This window comes from Diorhabda sublineata, chromosome 9 (assembly GCF_026230105.1).
Source record: "Diorhabda sublineata isolate icDioSubl1.1 chromosome 9, icDioSubl1.1, whole genome shotgun sequence".
Classification (NCBI taxonomy): Eukaryota; Metazoa; Arthropoda; class Insecta; order Coleoptera; family Chrysomelidae; genus Diorhabda; species Diorhabda sublineata.
Genome location: NC_079482.1, coordinates 12,165,787 through 12,186,315, shown reverse-complemented (window position 1 = coordinate 12,186,315; position 20,529 = coordinate 12,165,787). Strand labels below are relative to the sequence as shown.

The 20,529-nt window shown below is 31.8% G+C and overlaps 2 protein-coding genes across 2 annotated transcripts; both read right to left on the bottom strand.

Annotated features, from left to right (window-relative positions):
* Window positions 1–4,987: 4,987 nt before the first annotated feature.
* On the bottom strand, window positions 4,988–6,085 carry LOC130448962 (cytochrome c oxidase subunit 6C-2). Its single transcript, XM_056786583.1, has 3 exons — window positions 5,980–6,085; window positions 5,628–5,803; window positions 4,988–5,160 (listed from the first exon to the last, which is right to left on the bottom strand). The coding sequence occupies exons 2-3, from the start codon at window positions 5,795–5,797 to the stop codon at window positions 5,085–5,087; spliced, it is 246 nt and encodes an 81-aa protein (XP_056642561.1). The 5' UTR covers window positions 5,798–5,803; window positions 5,980–6,085; the 3' UTR covers window positions 4,988–5,084.
* A 6,822-nt stretch (window positions 6,086–12,907) lies between these two features.
* Window positions 12,908–13,264, bottom strand: LOC130449011 (uncharacterized). The gene has a single exon (XM_056786643.1). It carries the CDS (start codon window positions 13,262–13,264, stop codon window positions 12,908–12,910), a length of 357 nt encoding a protein of 118 aa, XP_056642621.1.
* Between the last annotated feature and the right edge of the window lie 7,265 nt (window positions 13,265–20,529).

The following is a 20,529-nucleotide window of genomic DNA, read 5'->3' as shown; positions in this document are numbered from 1 at the left end:
AACGCGTGGCCGGGTCTACTAGTTCAGTATATTTCATCTCGTTACGTTTAAAATTTAGTATAGTTAGAACTTTTTGCAAGTTATTGTTTTTGATTTTATCAAATATATTAATACAGTACGAAAGCGGGACAAAATCAAAAATATTTTTCCCAGGAAGAAAGGGGAAAATGGATAAATCACATAAATCAACTGAAAGTTAAAAAAACATACATAATAGCCAGAACTTATTTTTTCGCCTCTTCAAAATATCATCAAAATATGAATGTTTCAAAAATACATTCATGACAGAGGTTCTGAAATCCCAAATTCTTATTAGGAAAGCATATATATTTTATTACCCGACTGCCAGGAAGGGTTATGTTTTTAACGCGTATCTTGTATGTACGTATGTAATATTCTTTATTACCTTGTATCTCCAGAACTGCTAAACGGATTTTCACATTTGAGGTATCGTTAGATTCGTTTCATTAGCCCAAGTGTTCTTAGATGGGAGACATTTAAAAAAAGCCAAAATGGCGGATTTTGGACGTCATGTTGTGAGGTAAAACATTTTTTTTACTACCATCGAGTTGGGTATCAAAATGAAGGATTTTAAACACTGATTGTAAATATGTATATAACTTGCAGTTTTAATATTAAATGGAACGATAAAAAATAGCTAATTAAAATAATTCAGACCTGTGCGGATAGATGGCACCACTAGGTTTTTAAAACGCGGTATCGTTATGTTTTCTTAATATTACTTATTATGGAGCATCGGTCAGCGCGCAATAAAGAATTCGGATAGATGGCGCCACTAGGTTTTTACAACGCGGTATAGTTGTGACTTATATATTTACTACGAGGACGGACCTACGTTGTTACTATAATTATAATTGTCTTGTTCGATTTAAATATCTTCGTTATTTGGTAGTAAGTTATAATATCATAATAAATTATTATAGGATCACTAAGACCTTGTATTTAGTTTTGTATTTTATTCGCATTCGTTTCGTTCGATTGAATTAGTTTAAGTTGTAAAATGTAAATACTTATCGAGTTAGGTTAGGTTTAGTTTTGAATTTTACTTCCCGAGGGAGCGTTATACAAATTCTAGTTAGGTACTGGTACTGGATAGCCATTTGACGATGGAGAAGCTGTCAGAATTTTCCCAACAACTAGACCGGTTGATGCATATAACGCGACTATGACAGAAAAGTTAGAAAAGCTCACAAAAGTATACACCGTTAGTGCTGTAGAAATCTCATTGGATCCTAAAACATATGGTCAAAAACCACGAGAGGAATATTTACCTGAAGATCCCAATAAAACAGGTGGTATACCAAACCAACTCAAATTAGGTGTAGGCTCTCGAGCCATGCTAAGACGGAACATCAATGTTAACCATGAGCTGGTTAACGGTGCTATGGGTGTTATCCAACGAATAGATTGGCGAGCACTACGCAGAGAGCAGTTGGAGCCGGGAGAACTGCCACAAGCAGTATTTGTGGAGTTCGATGACCCAAATATAACAGGGAACCGACCTGGTATTGGAGTCCGGATAGAGCTTTGTGCTATAGAATTTGATGCTTTACGTGGTAAAGGCAAGTGTAGATTTAAGTAGAAACTTATTTGCAAAAGGTTAAGCTTACGTTGCTTTGAGCAGAGTGAAGACTCTCCGGACTTGCTATTAGTTCTCTTGATCCTAACAAATTGCTTAATCAATCACATGACATAAACTCATTCAAGGAATTAATCCGGTTACGTAATCTTAACTAAAAAGACATAAATAAAATAATAATTAAAAAAAACAAAAAACCCGCCTGCATAGATAACTACAATTAAAAATCAACTGAAAAGACTGAAACAAGATGAAAATTCAATGATAAGGTATTTAAAAAAAATAATGATTAAGTACTTAAAATCAGAAACATAAATTGAACTTTACTTATAACTTACGTAACCTATAAAATTTATTGTCATTTATAATCTAGCCAATTAATATTCAACTACATTCATAACGACCTAACCTATTGAAATTCAATGTTACCAATCAATATTGAACATCATTCACTACAACTTATCCTTATCTAACCTTTAAAAATTATACCTACGTCATTAATAATTTAACCAATTAAAAATTAATGAATAAGTAACTAAAATCAATATTTCAATCAGCATTAATACTATCAAAAATCACCGAAAATCTTTTCTGAGTCTAAAAATTTTTACAAGCATTAATAATATAAAAAATCACCGGAAATCTCAATTAAGGAGTGGTCTGTCGTTGGGATATTTAAACTGTATGAACTCTACGAACAACTTGAATATTTGTGGAATTTATGTAGTGTCGTCTATACGAATTAATTTAAAAGAGTGTCCGCGTATGAAACTGCGTATCAGTTCCTTTAAAAAAATAGCAGATAACCTATATGATACCCTTTTTTTGATCCAATCTCTCGTCCAATTTCTTTTCTTTTTTTCTCCTTGTGTTTAACAGCTAAGTTAACCTCATTCAGCATGATGTTAACAATACTTTTGCTTTTAATACGCACTGCATCTATTTAAAAATATACTACCTACTAACATCAAATTTACGTGCGAACGAGCGCTAGCAAATCCGATAGAGTAACGTAATTTGGTTGAATAGCAAGAAAGTATACTCGACCGTTTATATTACCAATGAAAACTGGGTTTAAAAGTAGAACTATATTTACAGTAGTAAGGTTAGGTTACCAGGGTGATCCCCACTTTTCAGCCGGGATCCACTCGGGGGCCTTACGCCCATTGTGATGCCCTTGCTGACTTTTCAGTCAGCATCATTTCACTCCCCTTCCCTATCTCTTTCGTTGCCAGGTCCTTGCACCCTTCCCAAGCTTTTCCAGTTTGCAATGAAGTGGTTCAAGTCCTTAACACCCAGCTCCAGACATTCCAATGTTTCACTCCCCATGTATTGTAGTCGTTTCGACACCAATGCTGTGCAGTGACACATTAGGTGTTCTATTGTTTCTTCCTCTTCACTTCATTCTGCACAGAGATCGTCGGTTCTGATACCTATTTTTCTAGAGCCTACTGTGCAGTGACCGGTAATCATTGCTACAACCCTTTGGATCGAGGCTTTTCCTTTATAGTAGTAAGAAAATGTAAATTTTACAGGAGATAACTTGTTATGTTTAATAAATACGTAATGATTTTTCATTTTATAAAAAATGTGGACATAGCGTATTTTTATAAATGTATGGTGAACGCAGTTAGAATCTAATTATTTTATTGTAACTTAGTATAATTCTGATCTGATTTAATTGAGTTGTGTATCATTTTAAAAACCTTTTTATTTAATGATGAAAGGAGAGTATGAAAATGCTTTAACAATAAACACCAATAAAAAAATTGTAATTAAAACCAAAAAACTGAAATCATTTTAATAAACTTATGTTCTTTATTCATGATTATTGTTATTTGATGTCTGTTTGGAAACAGCAAAATATTTGACAAGGATTTAATATGATCTTTTCAATAACAGAATTTCCAGGTATCACAATTTTTAAAAAAATGGTATAAAGTGTGAAATAACTTCCTTTTGAAATATCATTCTTTATAATTAGTTTTTCTGGTAGGTCCATTGTTTGGATTGAAAAATGACATGCTAAAATCAAAATTAAATATTTTTATTTACATGCTTTCTGTGGTGTTTGCAGAATAAAATTGCCTCCTATTCTTCTCAAACAGATGATTCATTTCACAATTATTCAGACTGTAGGTAAAAACAAATGTTTACATTCTTACTTACAAAATAATGACTCCACTTTTATGGTATCTCCATGACAAGGTATTTGTATTGGAAAATCCTTGTTTTCCAGTACAAAACTGTATTTATTGAACTGAAATGAATTTATTTCCACTAAAATTATCTATTAACTTCAATCTAAATCCAACACTGTTTTTTGCGCTGAGATCAGTTTCCAAGGAACTAAACTTATTCACCTCTATAACAGTTTATTAAGCCCTTCTCTTCTGGGGTATGTGTGGTGCGATTCAATTTAGTCGAATCTTCAAACTGCAAAAGATTAAACAGCAGGGTTCACTATCGGGAACTTATTTAAAAGATTTACTCTTCCTTCCTTATTCATATTTGAATCCTAATCGTAAGCACGATTCTCCAATTTTACGAGAATCATTACACAGCTAACCACTAAGGAACATGGAGCATGATCTTTATCAACCTATTCCACGTTCAGAATTAGTTAAAGCTCAATTCTTCACAATGCAAAAGAATACATAATCATATGACAATAGAAATCAAATCTATAACATCTTTTCCCCCATTTCACAATAATTTGAAGGTATATTCACTGGAAAGTGATTTCCAATCTAAAAACGACTTTTATTCTAATACTAATATTTAATTTGGAGCATGTTACACACTAGTTTATTGTTATTGATTTTCAATACAAATTATTATATATTTGAGGTCTGCCATAGTTAGTTTAATTATCTGGTTTAATTTTGACAATGTACACATGTAATGTATATTACATATGAGACAATTTTCACATATACATTTTAAAATATAATGGCGTTATTCAGTGTAGTTTTCTTGTGTTTACTTTTTATTTAGATTTTATTTGTCTTTATTTAGTTACTTGAGTTTGGTTTTGTTTTACAAATTGTAAAAATTTTTTTGGCAATAAAGCATTCATCTCTCTCTCCCTCAAATTAAAAATATTTAACCATTTTTGAATACCACTTATTCATTAAAGTAATTCTGTTCCAATATACATTAATTTGTAAAGATTGATTACTTTGCACTATGGCATTTTCTAAAATACCAAAATATGGATATAATATAGTCTTACTCTGGAATGACTTGATGTTTCATAATTTTGGTCTTTTGGCATTAATACATACATAAATATTATTGTTATTACATAGTGTTGGGTTTTGATGAACAAAATGTGTTTTTAGTATCAATACTTTTGATAAACATACTAAAGGTACATAAAATGCATAAGCTTTAAATGTTTATTAAATTATTAGGACAAATATTTTCTCTGCAGAATTTAATAAAAAAAATCTAATACTCTCTAATACAGATAACAATTTATTCATTCATCTGGTTCACAGGAATCAAATAATCCTTTGTTTCTGATTTCATTGAACGATTTTTCAATATCATATGTCCTGCAAAATATAGAAATAATGTATTACCTACTACTAATTTGTATTTTAAATTGAAATGAATTTATTATGAACAAAATTTCTATAAAAGTGTCTAAGTATACCAAAGAACATGATAAAATAATTTCCAGTAAATACCTGACAATATGGTTCATTATAGATATGGCTTTTATAGAAAAATTAATATAACAAGTAGCTATATAGTTAAGATAAAACTGTTCCTCCTGTTGTAAACATTATTTCATTTAAAAAATCACTACAAGAACTGAAAATTTTAATAAGATACTACACTTCAAACATTTGTATTATTCAACAATATAACAGATCTAAATAAGCAATTAATTCAAAACTAGGAACTAAAATTTAATACACAGATTAGATGAAGTGGTACAGAAACTGACTGGTACTGAAATAATTCAAACTAGGAAATGTATTATTGATTACCTCACATCAAAATATCTTTGCATTACCTGTAAAATTCTGCATATGCCCTTTTTCTATTGTCATTAACAAATATTTTCTGTGCAATAGCTGCTAGGGTGGCAACTGCAGCGGCAAAAATAATGTTTCTCTTGATCTGTCCAGCTAGTAGACCCCTGAGTTGAGGTTTAACAGCTTTACTTACTTCTCCACCAGCCATTTTTTTCTAGAAATGACTTGAAATATTACATAATTCAGTATATAGAGGTTAGATTTTACCGTTAGATATTACTCTTACAAATAAAAAGATTAAGAAGATGTATGATATAGAATATAGAATTTATTATACAATACGATGTTCAATCAAATTAGTATTGATTAGGAAATTAATAATATACTTACATTATAGCAATTTACTTTTTATGAAATGTTAATGAATTGAAGTTAGCTTCGATCAGTGTCAAAGTTACAGTCTCTATGTTGCCAATTTTCCGGTTAGTATTAAAAATGACAAAAGTATCATAGTATTTATAAAACATTATTTCTAGTTTTTATCAAACCTATTTATCAAAAATACATTGAATATATTGCAAAAACCGGTTAATTATTCAAGATTCATCTGAAGTTTGGCAACGCCTTCAGCTTCTGTTTTATTCAAATTATGAGTATCTGGCTTGGTTACACAAACAAATTTATTTCATTACATACATTAAATGTATTACATTAAATTTTTTACATTGAGTGAATAAGATATTTCAGCTTATTACTCATCATCGTCTGGATCACAAGAATCAAAAAGTCCTTTCTTTCTCATTGTGTGGAATTCTTTTTCGGCGTCATAATTACTGAAATAACAAAAAAAATTTGTTAATTTCTATGCAATGCAGTTGTAGTGTAGTTATAGTTACGTTTTCCCATAGCATTAAAATTAATTTGAATGTTCAAAAATATTTCCATATATATGTTTTGTTCAGTAAATTCTCATTGACAGATAAAATTTAATGTGAAAATAAACTTTATGGATATAATCCTATTTTCGTTATCTGAAGCTTCTCGTTCTCAGATGAAGAACTAAAGCTTTTTGTATAAAAAATTTATGGATTAAGATTACAAATATTTCCCAATCTTAAGCAAACAAAACCAATAATATTAAATAATTAATGTAGGAATTATTGAGCTACAACCAACTACATTAATTTCCTTTTTGCTTTAAAACATGAACGTAGAAGTATTAAAAGTAGAATCATCAATATGTTTTTAAGTAGTACGAGTCTATGAAAAATTTCGTAACAGTAAAACAAGACTTTATGATACTAAAAGAAATTTTAAAATCGATCCTGGTGAAACGGAAGTCCATAATGATGAATCAATAAATCTTGATGACTACTATATCAATTGCACAGGACAGCTAAGCGAGGAACAATTAATATTTCACAAATACGCACGGCACTCATACCGAATTAAGAAATGAAAAATAATGTTTACTTCCCATATAACATTCAGTAAACATCCCGTCAGTCAGTGGACTTATCATCTCCTCTGTTTACCAATGAAAACATCGAATCGTAAACATAAATGCCTTTCTATTAGCCTAAGCTGTCGGAAGGAGTATATACACAATTTCTTCAAAATCTTTCTTCCAGACAGCCTGCGATAAGTAGTGGCGTTCTGTTTCTTTAAAACATGGGCGAATGAAGACAATAAAATTGCACAGTGTAGTGAGAATAACGACAGGTATGAATTTAATAATAAAGATTTAGATGTACAAACACAGCAAGCTATTTTAAATATATTCGAATGTTTAAAAAATGAAACTATTCACCAATCTGATAATGCTATCATAATTAGAATTGCTGAATTAACTTGAGTAAATACATTTTTCATTTATCGAGTAGTCACGAAAGCAGTTGCTGTGGATCATTCACAGAACCGTAAAACGTGTAAAGAAAAACTGGCGATGACGACGGATTCTATTCTATTCTAATGGGACTACGTTAGTAAATTCATATATCTCAAATTAACTGTTTTTGTAGAAACTTGAAAAAACTGAAATTTTCAAGGTTTTTCGATTGTCTGGAGCGACTAAAATGATGATGAACACTTTTGCAACGTTTAAACGTCAAGATGTTTTCATTGTTTGTTTGTTTGTTGATGTTAGCTCTTTTTATGGTCGCTCCAGAGACAACCGACAATTATGGTCAAATACAATATAAGAAATATGTATAAAAACAACAAAACTTCTGCTTACAAAATAATGAATTAAGATTTTCGGCGATTTTGAATCGTATTCTTGTAATTATAATTTTTATAGAATTTGTTTCAGATCAAAATCTAAAAGATATGCATAATTTACACTAAGGTTATTTAAATCAGTTTTCTTATTAATGCATTGATAATTTTGGGATTTGGTTTTGTATTTCAGTTGTTAAAACTTTAGCATATTCATAATTCATATTGTGAAGAGACCTGAAATCAAGAACAATTAGAAGCATTTATATATATACATACATACATATATATATATATATATATATATATATATATATATATATATATATATATATATATATATATATATATATATATATATGTACTTTTCAGATAAAATTATCCACCTTTAATAACTTTTGTAATACTGGTATTTAGAAAAAATCCAAAGCATTATGGTTTATTTAAACTTACTGGAAAAGCCACCCCTAGCAGCATCCCCTTTATTTTTTTAAATTACTTTTCATATTTTTTATGTAAAATTTGGATACTCCTCTTTGAGCTGATTTCAAAAATGTATAATACTTGTAGGTTAAAGTGGTTAGTTTATGAGATAAACAATTTTTCTTTTAAGAGCACAAATTTTACTTATTATTTACTTTCACCTTATTTGCCTGTACTAAAATGGGTTGTACAACAGTTCAAACTCTTTAATCTTTTTAACTGTGCTATTTATTCTACTTAAAAAATCCAAACAACAAAAAACTCTACTTTTTATTAAAGTTTGACATTGTCAACTAGAATTTGTAGTCACTATTGATAGTGTAATTTGATACATTATTTATTTTGTTTCTCTGAAATGGTTTACTCTTTGCAAGAAAGAATTGAAATTGTAGGTTTATACTACCAAAATAATAATTATGCAAGAGCACCGGATTTAACACCCCTAGACTTCTTTTTATGGGGGTATTTAAAAACAAAAGTTTATGCTACCCAACCAGAATCTCTGGATGATTTACGAGAGAGGATAGAAAATGAATGTCGACAATTAAATCCAGCCGTATTAAGCAATGTCAGAGAGGCATTTCAAAATAGATTATACCATTGTATGGAAGTGAATGGTACTCATTTTGAACACTTATTGTAACTTCATAATAAATAGCACAGTTAAAAAAATTAAAGAGTTTGAACTGTTGTACAACCCATTTTAGTACAGGCAAATAAGGTGAAAGTAAATAATAAGTAAAATTTGTGCTCTTAAAAGAAAAATTGTTTAACTCATAAACTAACCACTTTAACCTACAAGTATTATACATTTTTGAAATCAGCTCTAAGAGGAGTATCCAAATTTTACATAAAAAATATGAAAAGTAATTTAAAAAAATAAAGGGGACGCTGCTAGGGGTGAAGGGGTGGCTTTTCCAGTAAGTTTAAATAAACCATAATGCTTGCCCCTTCTAACATAAATTGACGTGTTTTTGGATTTTTTCTAAATACCAGTATTACAAAAGTTATTAAAGGTGGATAATTTTATCTGAAAAGTACATATATATATATATATATATATATATATATATATATATATATATATATATATATATATATACTTTCTTGGGTTCGAAGGTTGTAGTTGATAGTATTAGAGGTATTTACCTCGAACTTCCAATAAAACGATATTGCACCAGGTAGATTGAAATAAACTATTTGATCAAATTATGGTGAATTTGGCTTAGGTTTTTGGAGTTTACTCCTTAAAAATCGATTTGCATTTATAAGGGGCCCGGTATGAGAAAAATGTGAGGAGTAAAATCTATCGATGAATGACCTCGTTACGTTTTTGGTGTGCACTCTATGATGCGCAACTTTCTAATTGTCAGTGTCAACATACTTATATTGCTGTCATTGTGTAGTTTTATTATCATTGTGTTCCGCTAAAGTGAACTGAAAGTATTTTCAAATAACTATGGCAGAAAGAGGTGTAGATGATATTGCGGGAACATCTAACAAACACGTGGTTGCAAGGTACGTTATAATTCATGATTTATTTGTATGAGCATGTGCAATTTGTATTTATTAAATATTTTAATAATTATCGATGTAGTTTATATAAATATATATTTGAAAACAACACATAAAATTAGATAATCAACCCAATATGAATTATCGAGCGCATACACATAAAATAGAAAATTTCTAACCTAACCAAAAATTAATTTTTTTGTCGATGTCTATAAATTCTTCTACGTTATTATGATTTATTTTATAAATAATTTTTAAATATTAACAACTGTAGTCAATAATTCGATAATATTATCAGAAAAATCGACAATATTTTTTCATTATAATAATATTTTTATATAATTTTCTTTCGAAAAGTTTTTTTTTATCAATTTTCTTAAAGTCTGTTAAAATTTTTATAATTATGCATTTATAAATTTTTTAATATTTTTTTATATTTTTTGACAAGGAAAAAATCTAAACTTCCAAAAAGTCCAGCCGAGAGACAGCGAGCTTACAAATTAAAAAAAAATTAATGAAGGAAGCCCAAAATATTCTGGCAATCAACCAATCTTTTTTAAGTTAAATAAACTCTTTTTGCGTCTGGTTAGACTATCGAACTTAAGGAGTAAACTCCGATCGTGCGTCGGAGCTGACACACACAATTTTTTTTATATCTTGTCTATAATTTACAGAACATTTATCCTGTTTTCTGTGTATCATTTCTTTCATTAATAATTTTCGATAGGTCGTGTCTTGAGCTAAGATTTTTGTTTTTTTAAAATCAAATTCATGATGTTAATTTTTTTCGTGTTTATGTAGAGCAGTCGATGCATTTTTGGTGTATTTGTGACCATTTATTCTGGTCTCTAAATATTGTGTAGTCATTCCTATATAATTCTTAGCACAATTCATTCTATATATATATATATATATATATATATATATATATATATATATATATGCATCTAAATGTTCTTGATTTTAGGTTTCTTGATTTTCTTGATTCTCTTTTGTTTTAAAACACAGAGAAAAATTATCTTCAGTTAATATTTTGATTTTTTTTAAATCAAATTTATGCTTTTCCTTTTGTTCATGTCTATGTGATGTGGTTGATGTATTTTTAGTATATTTGAGACCATATATCCTATTTTGCAGATATTGCATAGTTACTCTTGATAAAACTGTGTGCCGTTGTCGGAAAATTTTCATTCGAAAATTATAATATGATAACCGATATTGTTATAAAGTAATGATAAAGTTTTTAATTATTCTTATTGATTAGTATTCTTTATGAGAATCAAAAATCTTTTGTCGCGTAAATGAGACCTCATCGATAAAACGGATACAAGTTTAAACATTGGGATTGATCTTGATCTTGTTACCATGGAAAACTATCAGCCTCTTTACCACACTGTTCGTATAGTACAAATTTTGTAATCAATATTTAACAGTTTCTCGTTAACCAATCAGCTTTACTTACTTCCTATTACAATAGATGAATCAATTGAAAAAACTAGAATCATTTGACCAATTGATGGCAATTAGTTAAATTCATATCTCATATGTGTAAATTTGTTAATGATTTCATAAATAGATGGAGATAGTAACAATTATACCTACTTTCTGTGTAGATTGCAATGGTTGGCGCTATTAATAATAACAATTAAAATACAAATTTCAATCATTAGTTTTGATATTGATTGACATTGAGAATAAGGAGGAGTTTCCATTCATCACGTTTTACAGTTGTTGGAGAAACCAGTTCAAACATGATTCCAATACATTTATATCGAAAATATGGTGATCTGAGACCAAAAACGCCACCAGCAACCACTTCTTTCTATCATACAAGATAGAAATGAAAATGTACAGAACAAGTTGTTGGGATAATCAATTTTACGAAAATTCCATTGTTAATTGCGCCGGAATATTTAAGTTTACTGCATATAGAAGAATATACAGGTCATAGGTTTCGATGTACTTTGGAATTGCTTGCTATTTGACACGGATGGAGACATTCTTCAATTAAAACAACATGGAGGATAGAAATTCACCATTGTTGCTGAAGGATATGTGAGCAATTCCATCAACACAAAAATAAATTTTGCTCCACTAATTTTAAAGTAACTAATAACAGCAGTTTTTTAAACCAACCTACTACATCATATGAGAGTTAAGAGTCTAATTTGACTGTTACATATATTCATCATTGAATGAAGCTTTATCTAGTGATATAACAGACACAAACGTGACTGGATGGAAAATTCACATAAGTCAACCCAACAATAGCGTTTTCAATATTCACATTGCGAAGTGTAACCAAAATATATCATTTAGTTATTACTTTTTCTAAATATCGTTGTCTACAATTAAGTTTTAATTCAAACATTATGCGTTCGTTATTAATTGTAATTTACCGAAGGAGCTTGATTAATATATTCCAAATTTTTATTTGAATTTAATTTTTTTTGTATAGAGCTGCAGAAAAAAAGATGTATCTAACATGTGCATAAATTCCTATTTAAAAACCTTACTATATGAAAGTTTTAGAGTGAACTAAAAGGTAAAAAATAAGGGAAGGATAGGGGTCATAGTATGTATGAAATCAGACATTGGTAATAATAGATTTGAAAAAACGACCCCTATCCTGTCCTTATTTTTTATTTAAGTGCATTTTCAAAAACTTATAAAGTGTGATTTCAAAAAAGTTTTTTTATAATATATAATTCAACGAAATGCTAATGCAAGTACATACCTTTAACTAAAAGGGCAAACAACATCTTATATAAATACAAAACATATTTAATACTAGCTGACCCGGCGAACTTTGTTCCGCCTTAATGGCAATAAATAAGCAGTTTTTTAATTGGAAAAAATACAAAAAAAAATCAAATACCTACATTAATCATTCATAATTATTTCTGTATTTTAGTACATAGGTTGCTCTTCATTTAAGTACCTTGTGATACACGAAATTTTTTGTTTTATTATCGGGCGCAAAAACAAACAACGCAGATGGTCTTCCGACACGTGAACATGCCACGTATAATTGACTATGGGAAAAACATGAATGTTCTAAATTTAAACCACAAACTTTTAAGGATTGGCCTTGTGATGACCATCAACAGATGGTCATGGCAAATGTAAGACGTATCGGAAATTGAAGTCTTTTAAATTCAAACGGCATATCGGTTGGGATCATCGGTATCCTCGGAATGAGAACTTCCTCACCTTTTAATTTTCCTATCATTATCGTAGCGTAAATTACATTGTTCATCAATTTTCTAACCACCAAACGCGTACCGTTGCACAGTTTTGGTTGGTTTATGTTTCGAAGCATGATTACTACGGAGCCAACCTTTAGGCGTAAATTGTGCGGTGGTAAGCCAGGCACGTCCAAAGAGTTTAAAAATTCAATTGGATAGTTGGTGGCTTCATCTTCATTTGTGACGCAGTCAATAGATTTGAATGAATGCATTGTTCCAATGATCTTATTTTGAATTATGTAGTTTAGGTCATCTACATCTTTATTCTTAGCCGCTAAAATTGCTCACTCACTCAACCATTCATTATTTTTGTAGTTAGAAATAATTTCTGGAAATACATTGTTGATAAGTTCGTCTTTTGATGAGACAAAATTACAGAAATTATTTGGAAATTATATTAATCCGCTCGATTCATCGACAGGTACTTGACCATTACCGATAGTCAGCAATTGCTCCGAGAAATCTTCAGCAGATGTATCATTAAGCAATGTAACTCTCATGTTTGTTGTCAGTTGCAGTTTCTTCACATAGCGCCATAGATTTGACGATTTGAGGCAAGCGTTTATTTCGACGGCAGCCTTAGATCTTGGAATTACTGGCAGTATTTGGTGGAAATCGCCAGACAGTAAAATCATTGCTCCTCCAAAACATCTCGAGTCATTGCGTAAATCTTTTAATGTTCGGTTAAGTGCTTCTAATGCACGTTTATGCGCCATTGTGCATTCGTTTCAGATGATGATTTTCGATACCGCTAAAACTTTGCCCATTGCTGAGTGTTTTGCAATATTACACGTTGGTTCTCCAATAGTTTGAAAATTTAACGGTAATTTGAATGCTAAATGAGCCGTACGGCATCCTTCTAACAATGTGGCTGCTATTCCAGAAGAAGCAACTGCAACCGCTATGTTAGATCTCGCCCGAACATTTGCTAAATCTAATGACATGAGGAATGTCTTGCCAGTTCCACCAGGGGCATCTAGGAAATATAAACCACCATTTTCATCATCGATTGCCTTCATTAAAGTATCATAAACTTCCTTTTGTTGGTAATTCAACAGGGGTACATTCGTTTGAACTACTAAATCTAATTCCTGGTGATCATATTCACGTTCCCGTTCCAATTCTCGATTAAATGCGTCATTCATTTCACGATATGGTGCTGGCATTCCTAACCTGATTAATAAATTACCGCACATGAGATAACACATATCTTCGATCAAAAGTAAAGCATGATTATGTATCTCCTCATTCATCTCAATATCGTGATTTCTGGAACTGACACGAATTTGATGTAAAATATCTTCTGACATATTATCCTTGTATTTGTGCCACAGGTTACATGGATTTGACGGAAAACATGTCGAAATTATGATAATGAAATAATGTGCGTATCTGACTTGGAGATGCAGAGATAATGGCTTCAGCGATATGCAGCACGATATGTTGGGAATATTACACCATTAACAGTTCGCAGTGACTCAAATGACGTTGGCCCACGCACATTTACCAGCAACAACCGCAAATAGAAACATTCATTATTCTTTGGATGAACTGTATACATACGACCAAGAGCATCAGTAGAGCGCACATCTGGATACCCAGGAACCGCATCGCCTTGCTTCTGTCTTTGAAAATTCTTCGATGAAGCATTCCAAGTATAATAACGTGGCATCTCCGAGTAAGGCAAAGTTCGTGCAAACATGTCCTTTCATTTGCAGTATTTCGTATTCTTCTTGCATCACGGCTTTGTCGGGAAAGATTCGATCGTCTTGGTCGCGGCATTATTAATTAAACTTCACTTCACCTAAAAACTCAAATTTTCAACCATACCGAGTTTTATAGTTCACTTCACTTTTTACGAATGGGCAATGGCACTATCATTACATTATAATTGTTAATTATTTATTTAATAGAAATAGTTTTATTATTGATTTCTTACAAATATCAAATTGTCATCCATACGTCATTACATATCTGTCATTATACGTCAATTACATAGCTGTCATTTGCGTTTTGTTATTCCAAGTCTGATTCTTTTTTGTTATACCACGTTTTATAGTGACTGACGTTTAATGTCAAGTCACACGGGAATGCTGTCGAAAAGGATAAATTTCATGTCAAGTCACACGGGAATGCTGTCGAACGGGATAAAAAGTCCTTCTCCTGGCTCTAAACTACCTCCCTGCCAATTTTCAGCTAAATCGGTTCAGCCGTTCTTGAGTTATAAGTGGAATAACTAACACGACTTTCTATTATATATATAAAATAATAAAGATAGAAGATATCACATATAAATACTTAGTAACCAGAAGTTGTAATTTGTTGATGCACAACTTTAATTATTGAGGTATAATATGTAATAATTTGATCAAATAATTTCATTTCTGTTTTTATTTAATTATTTAATTTCTTAAATATATTATGCATTTAAACTTTTATTAATGTAATATTAAATTTATTCGAAATAATTTATTCATGGAAAATGGGTAGATTTTATAGTGGGTTTAAATTACACATAGTGTCATTTTTTTAAATTAACGTCAACTAGAGATGCAACCAATAATTACTAATTATACAATTTCACATCCATCAAAAATATGGAGAATTTAAATGTTATTTTCTGGTAGTATGCAAATTCGTAGGCTGAGACAAATGTTTTTCAAGAATTTGATTGTATTATTCGATACATGTAGATGCCTTCGAGGGCGATGCAATGATTATAGCAGTTATACAGTTTTTCGATAACATTTTTATAGTTCAATTTGTCTTTTGCCTCGAAATAGGCTCCAGCGGGCACCCTATGAAGGTCTATTTATTTATTTGTTTTGTTTCTATATTTTCTAGAAGTTTGTAGAATTTTTTTGGGATATATAAGGAGTTTCTGTAGCGCAGTTAAGGTTAGTTTATAATAAATAGTCGTAGTGAACAGACCAAAATAGAAATTAATCGAAGAATTTGAATAAATTATTCAAGTTACTTAAGTGATAGTGATAAGAGAATTATTATAAATTACTGTAGTGTAAAGTGTTCAAATAAATTAAGAACTTTAGAAATAGTGTCTATTAATTTACCCAACGAATAGAAGTCGTATAAATAAAGAAGAAAAAACATCAAATTGGTGTGGGGTATTGTAAATAAATAGTAACATAAACATGGCTAAGAGATTTGGTGATCTGGAAGTATCGGAACTGAAAGTTGAACTGGAGAATCGCGAGCTGGAAACATCCGGTAAGAAAAGCGAATTAGTAGAAAGACTCAAAGTGGCTCTGGTAAGTGACGGATTTGATCCAGAAACTTATCTATTCAAAGACGAGTCTTCCACTTCAATCTCGCCAATTTCTGAAATAAAGAACGACATTTCAACTCTGAAGAATGATATTTCAGCCAATATTGACGAGAAGATTTCCACCGTGAAGGAGGTTATTTCGACTATACAGAACGATATTACAGCTAATATCCACGAGTAGGTTTCGAACATTAAGAGCGACATTTCTGCCGAAATTTTATCATTGGAAATCGACATTGCCGCTGACGTCGAAAACAAAATTTCATCTCTAAAATCAGATATTGAGAATAACATGACAACAATGGATGAGAAAATCAAAGAGTTAGAGAAAAAGATTGCAAATTCAAGAATAGACATTCCAGCAAGAAAGAAGAAGATCGAGCATACAAAACCATGCAAGCATAACTTAAAGCAGAAGTGATCGGCAGTTTTACATGAGTAAGGCTCCAACGTTTGACGGTAAGATGTCTTGGACCAATTACGTTCAACAATTCGAGGCATTCGCTAGAGTGCATAATTGGTTCGATAAAGAAAAGGTAGTGAACTTAGACTGCTTTTACTAGCGGATTTGGACTATGGCAATTCAACGTTACGTCATTCGAGCTTTGCAATGCGCCAGTGACATTTGAAAGACTTATGGATAAATTCTTGAGAGGGTTATATTGGAAAGCATGCCTGGTTTATTTGGATGACATCTTGGCATTGGGAAAAACATTTGAGGAACATCTTGAGAATTTACAAGATGTATTCAAGCGACTTTAAGATTCCCGGCTATTCCAAAACCGAGTAAACTATCTAGGCCATATAGTGAGAAATCAATGAGTGGCAGTGAATCCAGAGAAAATTGCCTCCATACAGCGATGGCCGCGACCAATCAATAAACATCAAGTTAGGAATTTCCTTGGACTTTGCACGTATTATCGAAGATTCATAAATAAATTCGGAGATATTGCCATGCCACTAATTCGACTTACAGAAGACGCAAGAGTTTTTCTCTGGGACGAAGACTGTCAAACTGCGTTCGAGACTTTGAAAAAACATTTAACCACGGCGCCAATGTTGGGATATCCACTTCCGGAGGCGGACTTTATCCTTGACATGGATGCAAGCAACCCAGGGGTTGGAGGAGTGCTCTCACAGATCCAAGAAAGGCAAGAAAGACTGCTGGGATACTTTTAAACTTCTCTTGAAACCAGAACGAAGCTACTGTGTCACGAGAGGTGAGCTTTTGGCAACAGTCCGTGGAACACTCTTACCAGTATCTTTATTGAAGGAATTTCATTATCCGGACTGACCAAGCAGCAAATGAATTTCAAGAATCTGGAGTGCCAGATTGCCAATTGGATTGAACGCCTTCAAGGATACAACTTCTATATCTAACATCGAGCCGGAGTCAGCCATCCAAATGCCGACTTTCTATCTAGATGACCGTGCCCAGTAGATTGATCCCACTGTAACATAGCTGAATCGAAGGAGTTTGAAGTTTCAAGAACCACCTACAAGGATCAGAGAAGTCAGGAGAATGATCCTCACTTAAAAATGATTCAGCAATGGATGGAAGAAAATCGGCGACCAACCTGAAGAGAAGTGTCAAAATTTTCATCGGCACTCAAGGCATATTGGGTTCAGGGAGACTCCCTTATCCTGGAAGACGACCTGGTAAAAAGGATCCTTGAAAACGTCACGACACGACAGTCCATCAGGAGGACATTTGGAAGTGAAGAACAGCTTCGACGATGTGGAGGCTGGTGTAAGAAATATACGTTCTGTGCTACTAGTAATGGAATGTTGGAAAACCTTCCGCAATGATTGCTTTAGATATCGCTTGACCATTTTTGACGACCTAAAGTGGTAGTGAATATATTCTAGTCGTAACAGATTATTTTACAAGGTGGTTGGAAATTTACGCGATCCTGAGTCAAGAGGCTTTGGCGAAAGAATTTGTCATGCGATTTGAGGTGTCCTTAGAAGTTCATAGAGATCAAATAAGGGATTTCGAAAACTATGTGTACCAGAAAATTTGTGACAAGCTGGGAATGAAGACAAGGATCCACCATCAGATGGAAGAGTCAATATAATGAACAGGACCATTGGCAGATATCTTTCCAAAGTAGTTTCCAGCCATCAGAGTGATTGGGATGAGTATCTATCCCTATTTACAATGTCTTATCGATCTGCTATCAATGAGTCCACCGGTGAAACAACTGCGAAAATTCTTTGCAAAAATTCTTTCTTACATGAAATGAAGCTGAATGAATTCATTCACTCAAGTCAAGTTGCTAGCAAGTTGTTGATAACACAATATGACACGGAAGCCAGAGTCGGCGGATTTAAAGAAAAGAACAAAGTATGGTTGCACAACAAAATGAGGAGAAAGGGATTTTTTCTAAAATTACAAAATTCCTGGGAAGGATAATCAAGAAAAGATCAATCGCGTTGTATATCACCTAGAGAAAGGAGTGAACCTGTCTTCGAAGACTTTAGGGTTGGCTACTAGGCACCGGGAAACCTATAAATGGTGTCATTACAGAATAAAAACGATATTTGTTCACTCTGCCAGAAATTATTCGCTGGTTCAGAACATTTCAACAACAACATATCAAGAGCTCACGTGGGTTGGTTGACCTTGTTATTTTCATAGGACCGTAAAGTGAAGGAATGGGTCCAGTTGTCGACTTAAACATCCAGTTCCGGCTATAGATAAGTTCCAGGAGGAGGTTCCTTCTTAGGAGGGGATAATGTTATGAATTCATCCACTGATGTAAACCGAAGTCGTACTTGTTTTATATGTCAATAGAAACTAAAGTTTGGCGGATGAGGCGGGTTCATGTCCCAGAAGGATTATTTATATTATGTTTTTTTATATACAACGGCAATTTCCTTGTTCCAGCAAATTAATAAGTTAAAGATTAGATTAGTATTTAGTGATAAGTCTTGGTGAATAGTGTAGTGTATTTACTGTAACAATATCAATAAATTAAGCAAGTAAGATACACCGTGTGCATAGATTCACCTCACCGTAAAAAAAAGTTTAAATAAATAAGAAAAACATTACAATGTACTTGTACATGCATTAAAGTTAAATATTAAGATTTTTTTTAACGATATTTAACTTACAGGTAGAAGTTAGCATAAGCTCTCTTGTTTCCATCTCCGTAAACAAATCTCATATAACCTCCTGCTATCAATACCGATATTCCAGTCAAAATTAAATTTTTTTTTATCAGGCTGTGAAGTAGTCCACGCATTTGAGGTTTGGGAATGCGTTCTGGTAGTTTTGACATTTTTGCTATAATAAAACTGTAAAAAATATTTGATATAAGATAATAAGTCAGTATTTGTTTCGAAGCATATCTAACTAATTTTAGTAATATTTTAATAAAGACCATTATAGTAACGATTTTAAATTTTTACGAGGACGCGCTGATACTTCTTACTGCACAACATGCTTCACTTGCGTGCGTCTAAACTCTCACTTATTTGCGTTTCTTACTTTTTCTAGTTCAATGTGTGCGACTACCAGTTGGCCGTATACGCCCGACTAATTGCTTTATATGAAAGTATCAGTCAATAGTTTCAAGTCAATAAATTACTATTCAAAATAATAATTTATGCTCTAGTATTCAAATGTGTATTTGTTGAGAAAATTAAAAAAATTTAGTATGTAGTGAATTCAAAATAATTTTCAATAAGTACTACCTAACCTTCCATTCTCGTTAGGTTGCAAAGCTGACCAGCGTGATTATCGTAGAATTTAAGGGTAGCTGTTCAATTAGCCGATAACGCTAAGGATTCTTGTTGGAATATTATGAAAAATTAAGCACCGTCTTATAGAACGTCGAAAGGCAGTATAACAAATTCTACTGAAACTCCAGAAAAGTCATTACAGCAAGGTAAATATAATTTGCATATTGTAGCTATACAGCTATATACAGTGTTGTATATATCATGTTATAACTTAAATACCGATTAATTATTTCGCTTTACAAGCTTCTTACTTACAACATTGGAGAGGCTGATAGACCGGTATATGAAAGATAACATGTTTTGATAATATGTTTATCATATTGGTAAATCCAGAGACCTGGCTCTACACTATTTGGTGAGAAAGGTGAAGGATACCTTAGGTAATGAAAAGACGTCTGGCGGTATTTCTCGACATTAAAGGATTATTCGACAACACTCATTTCT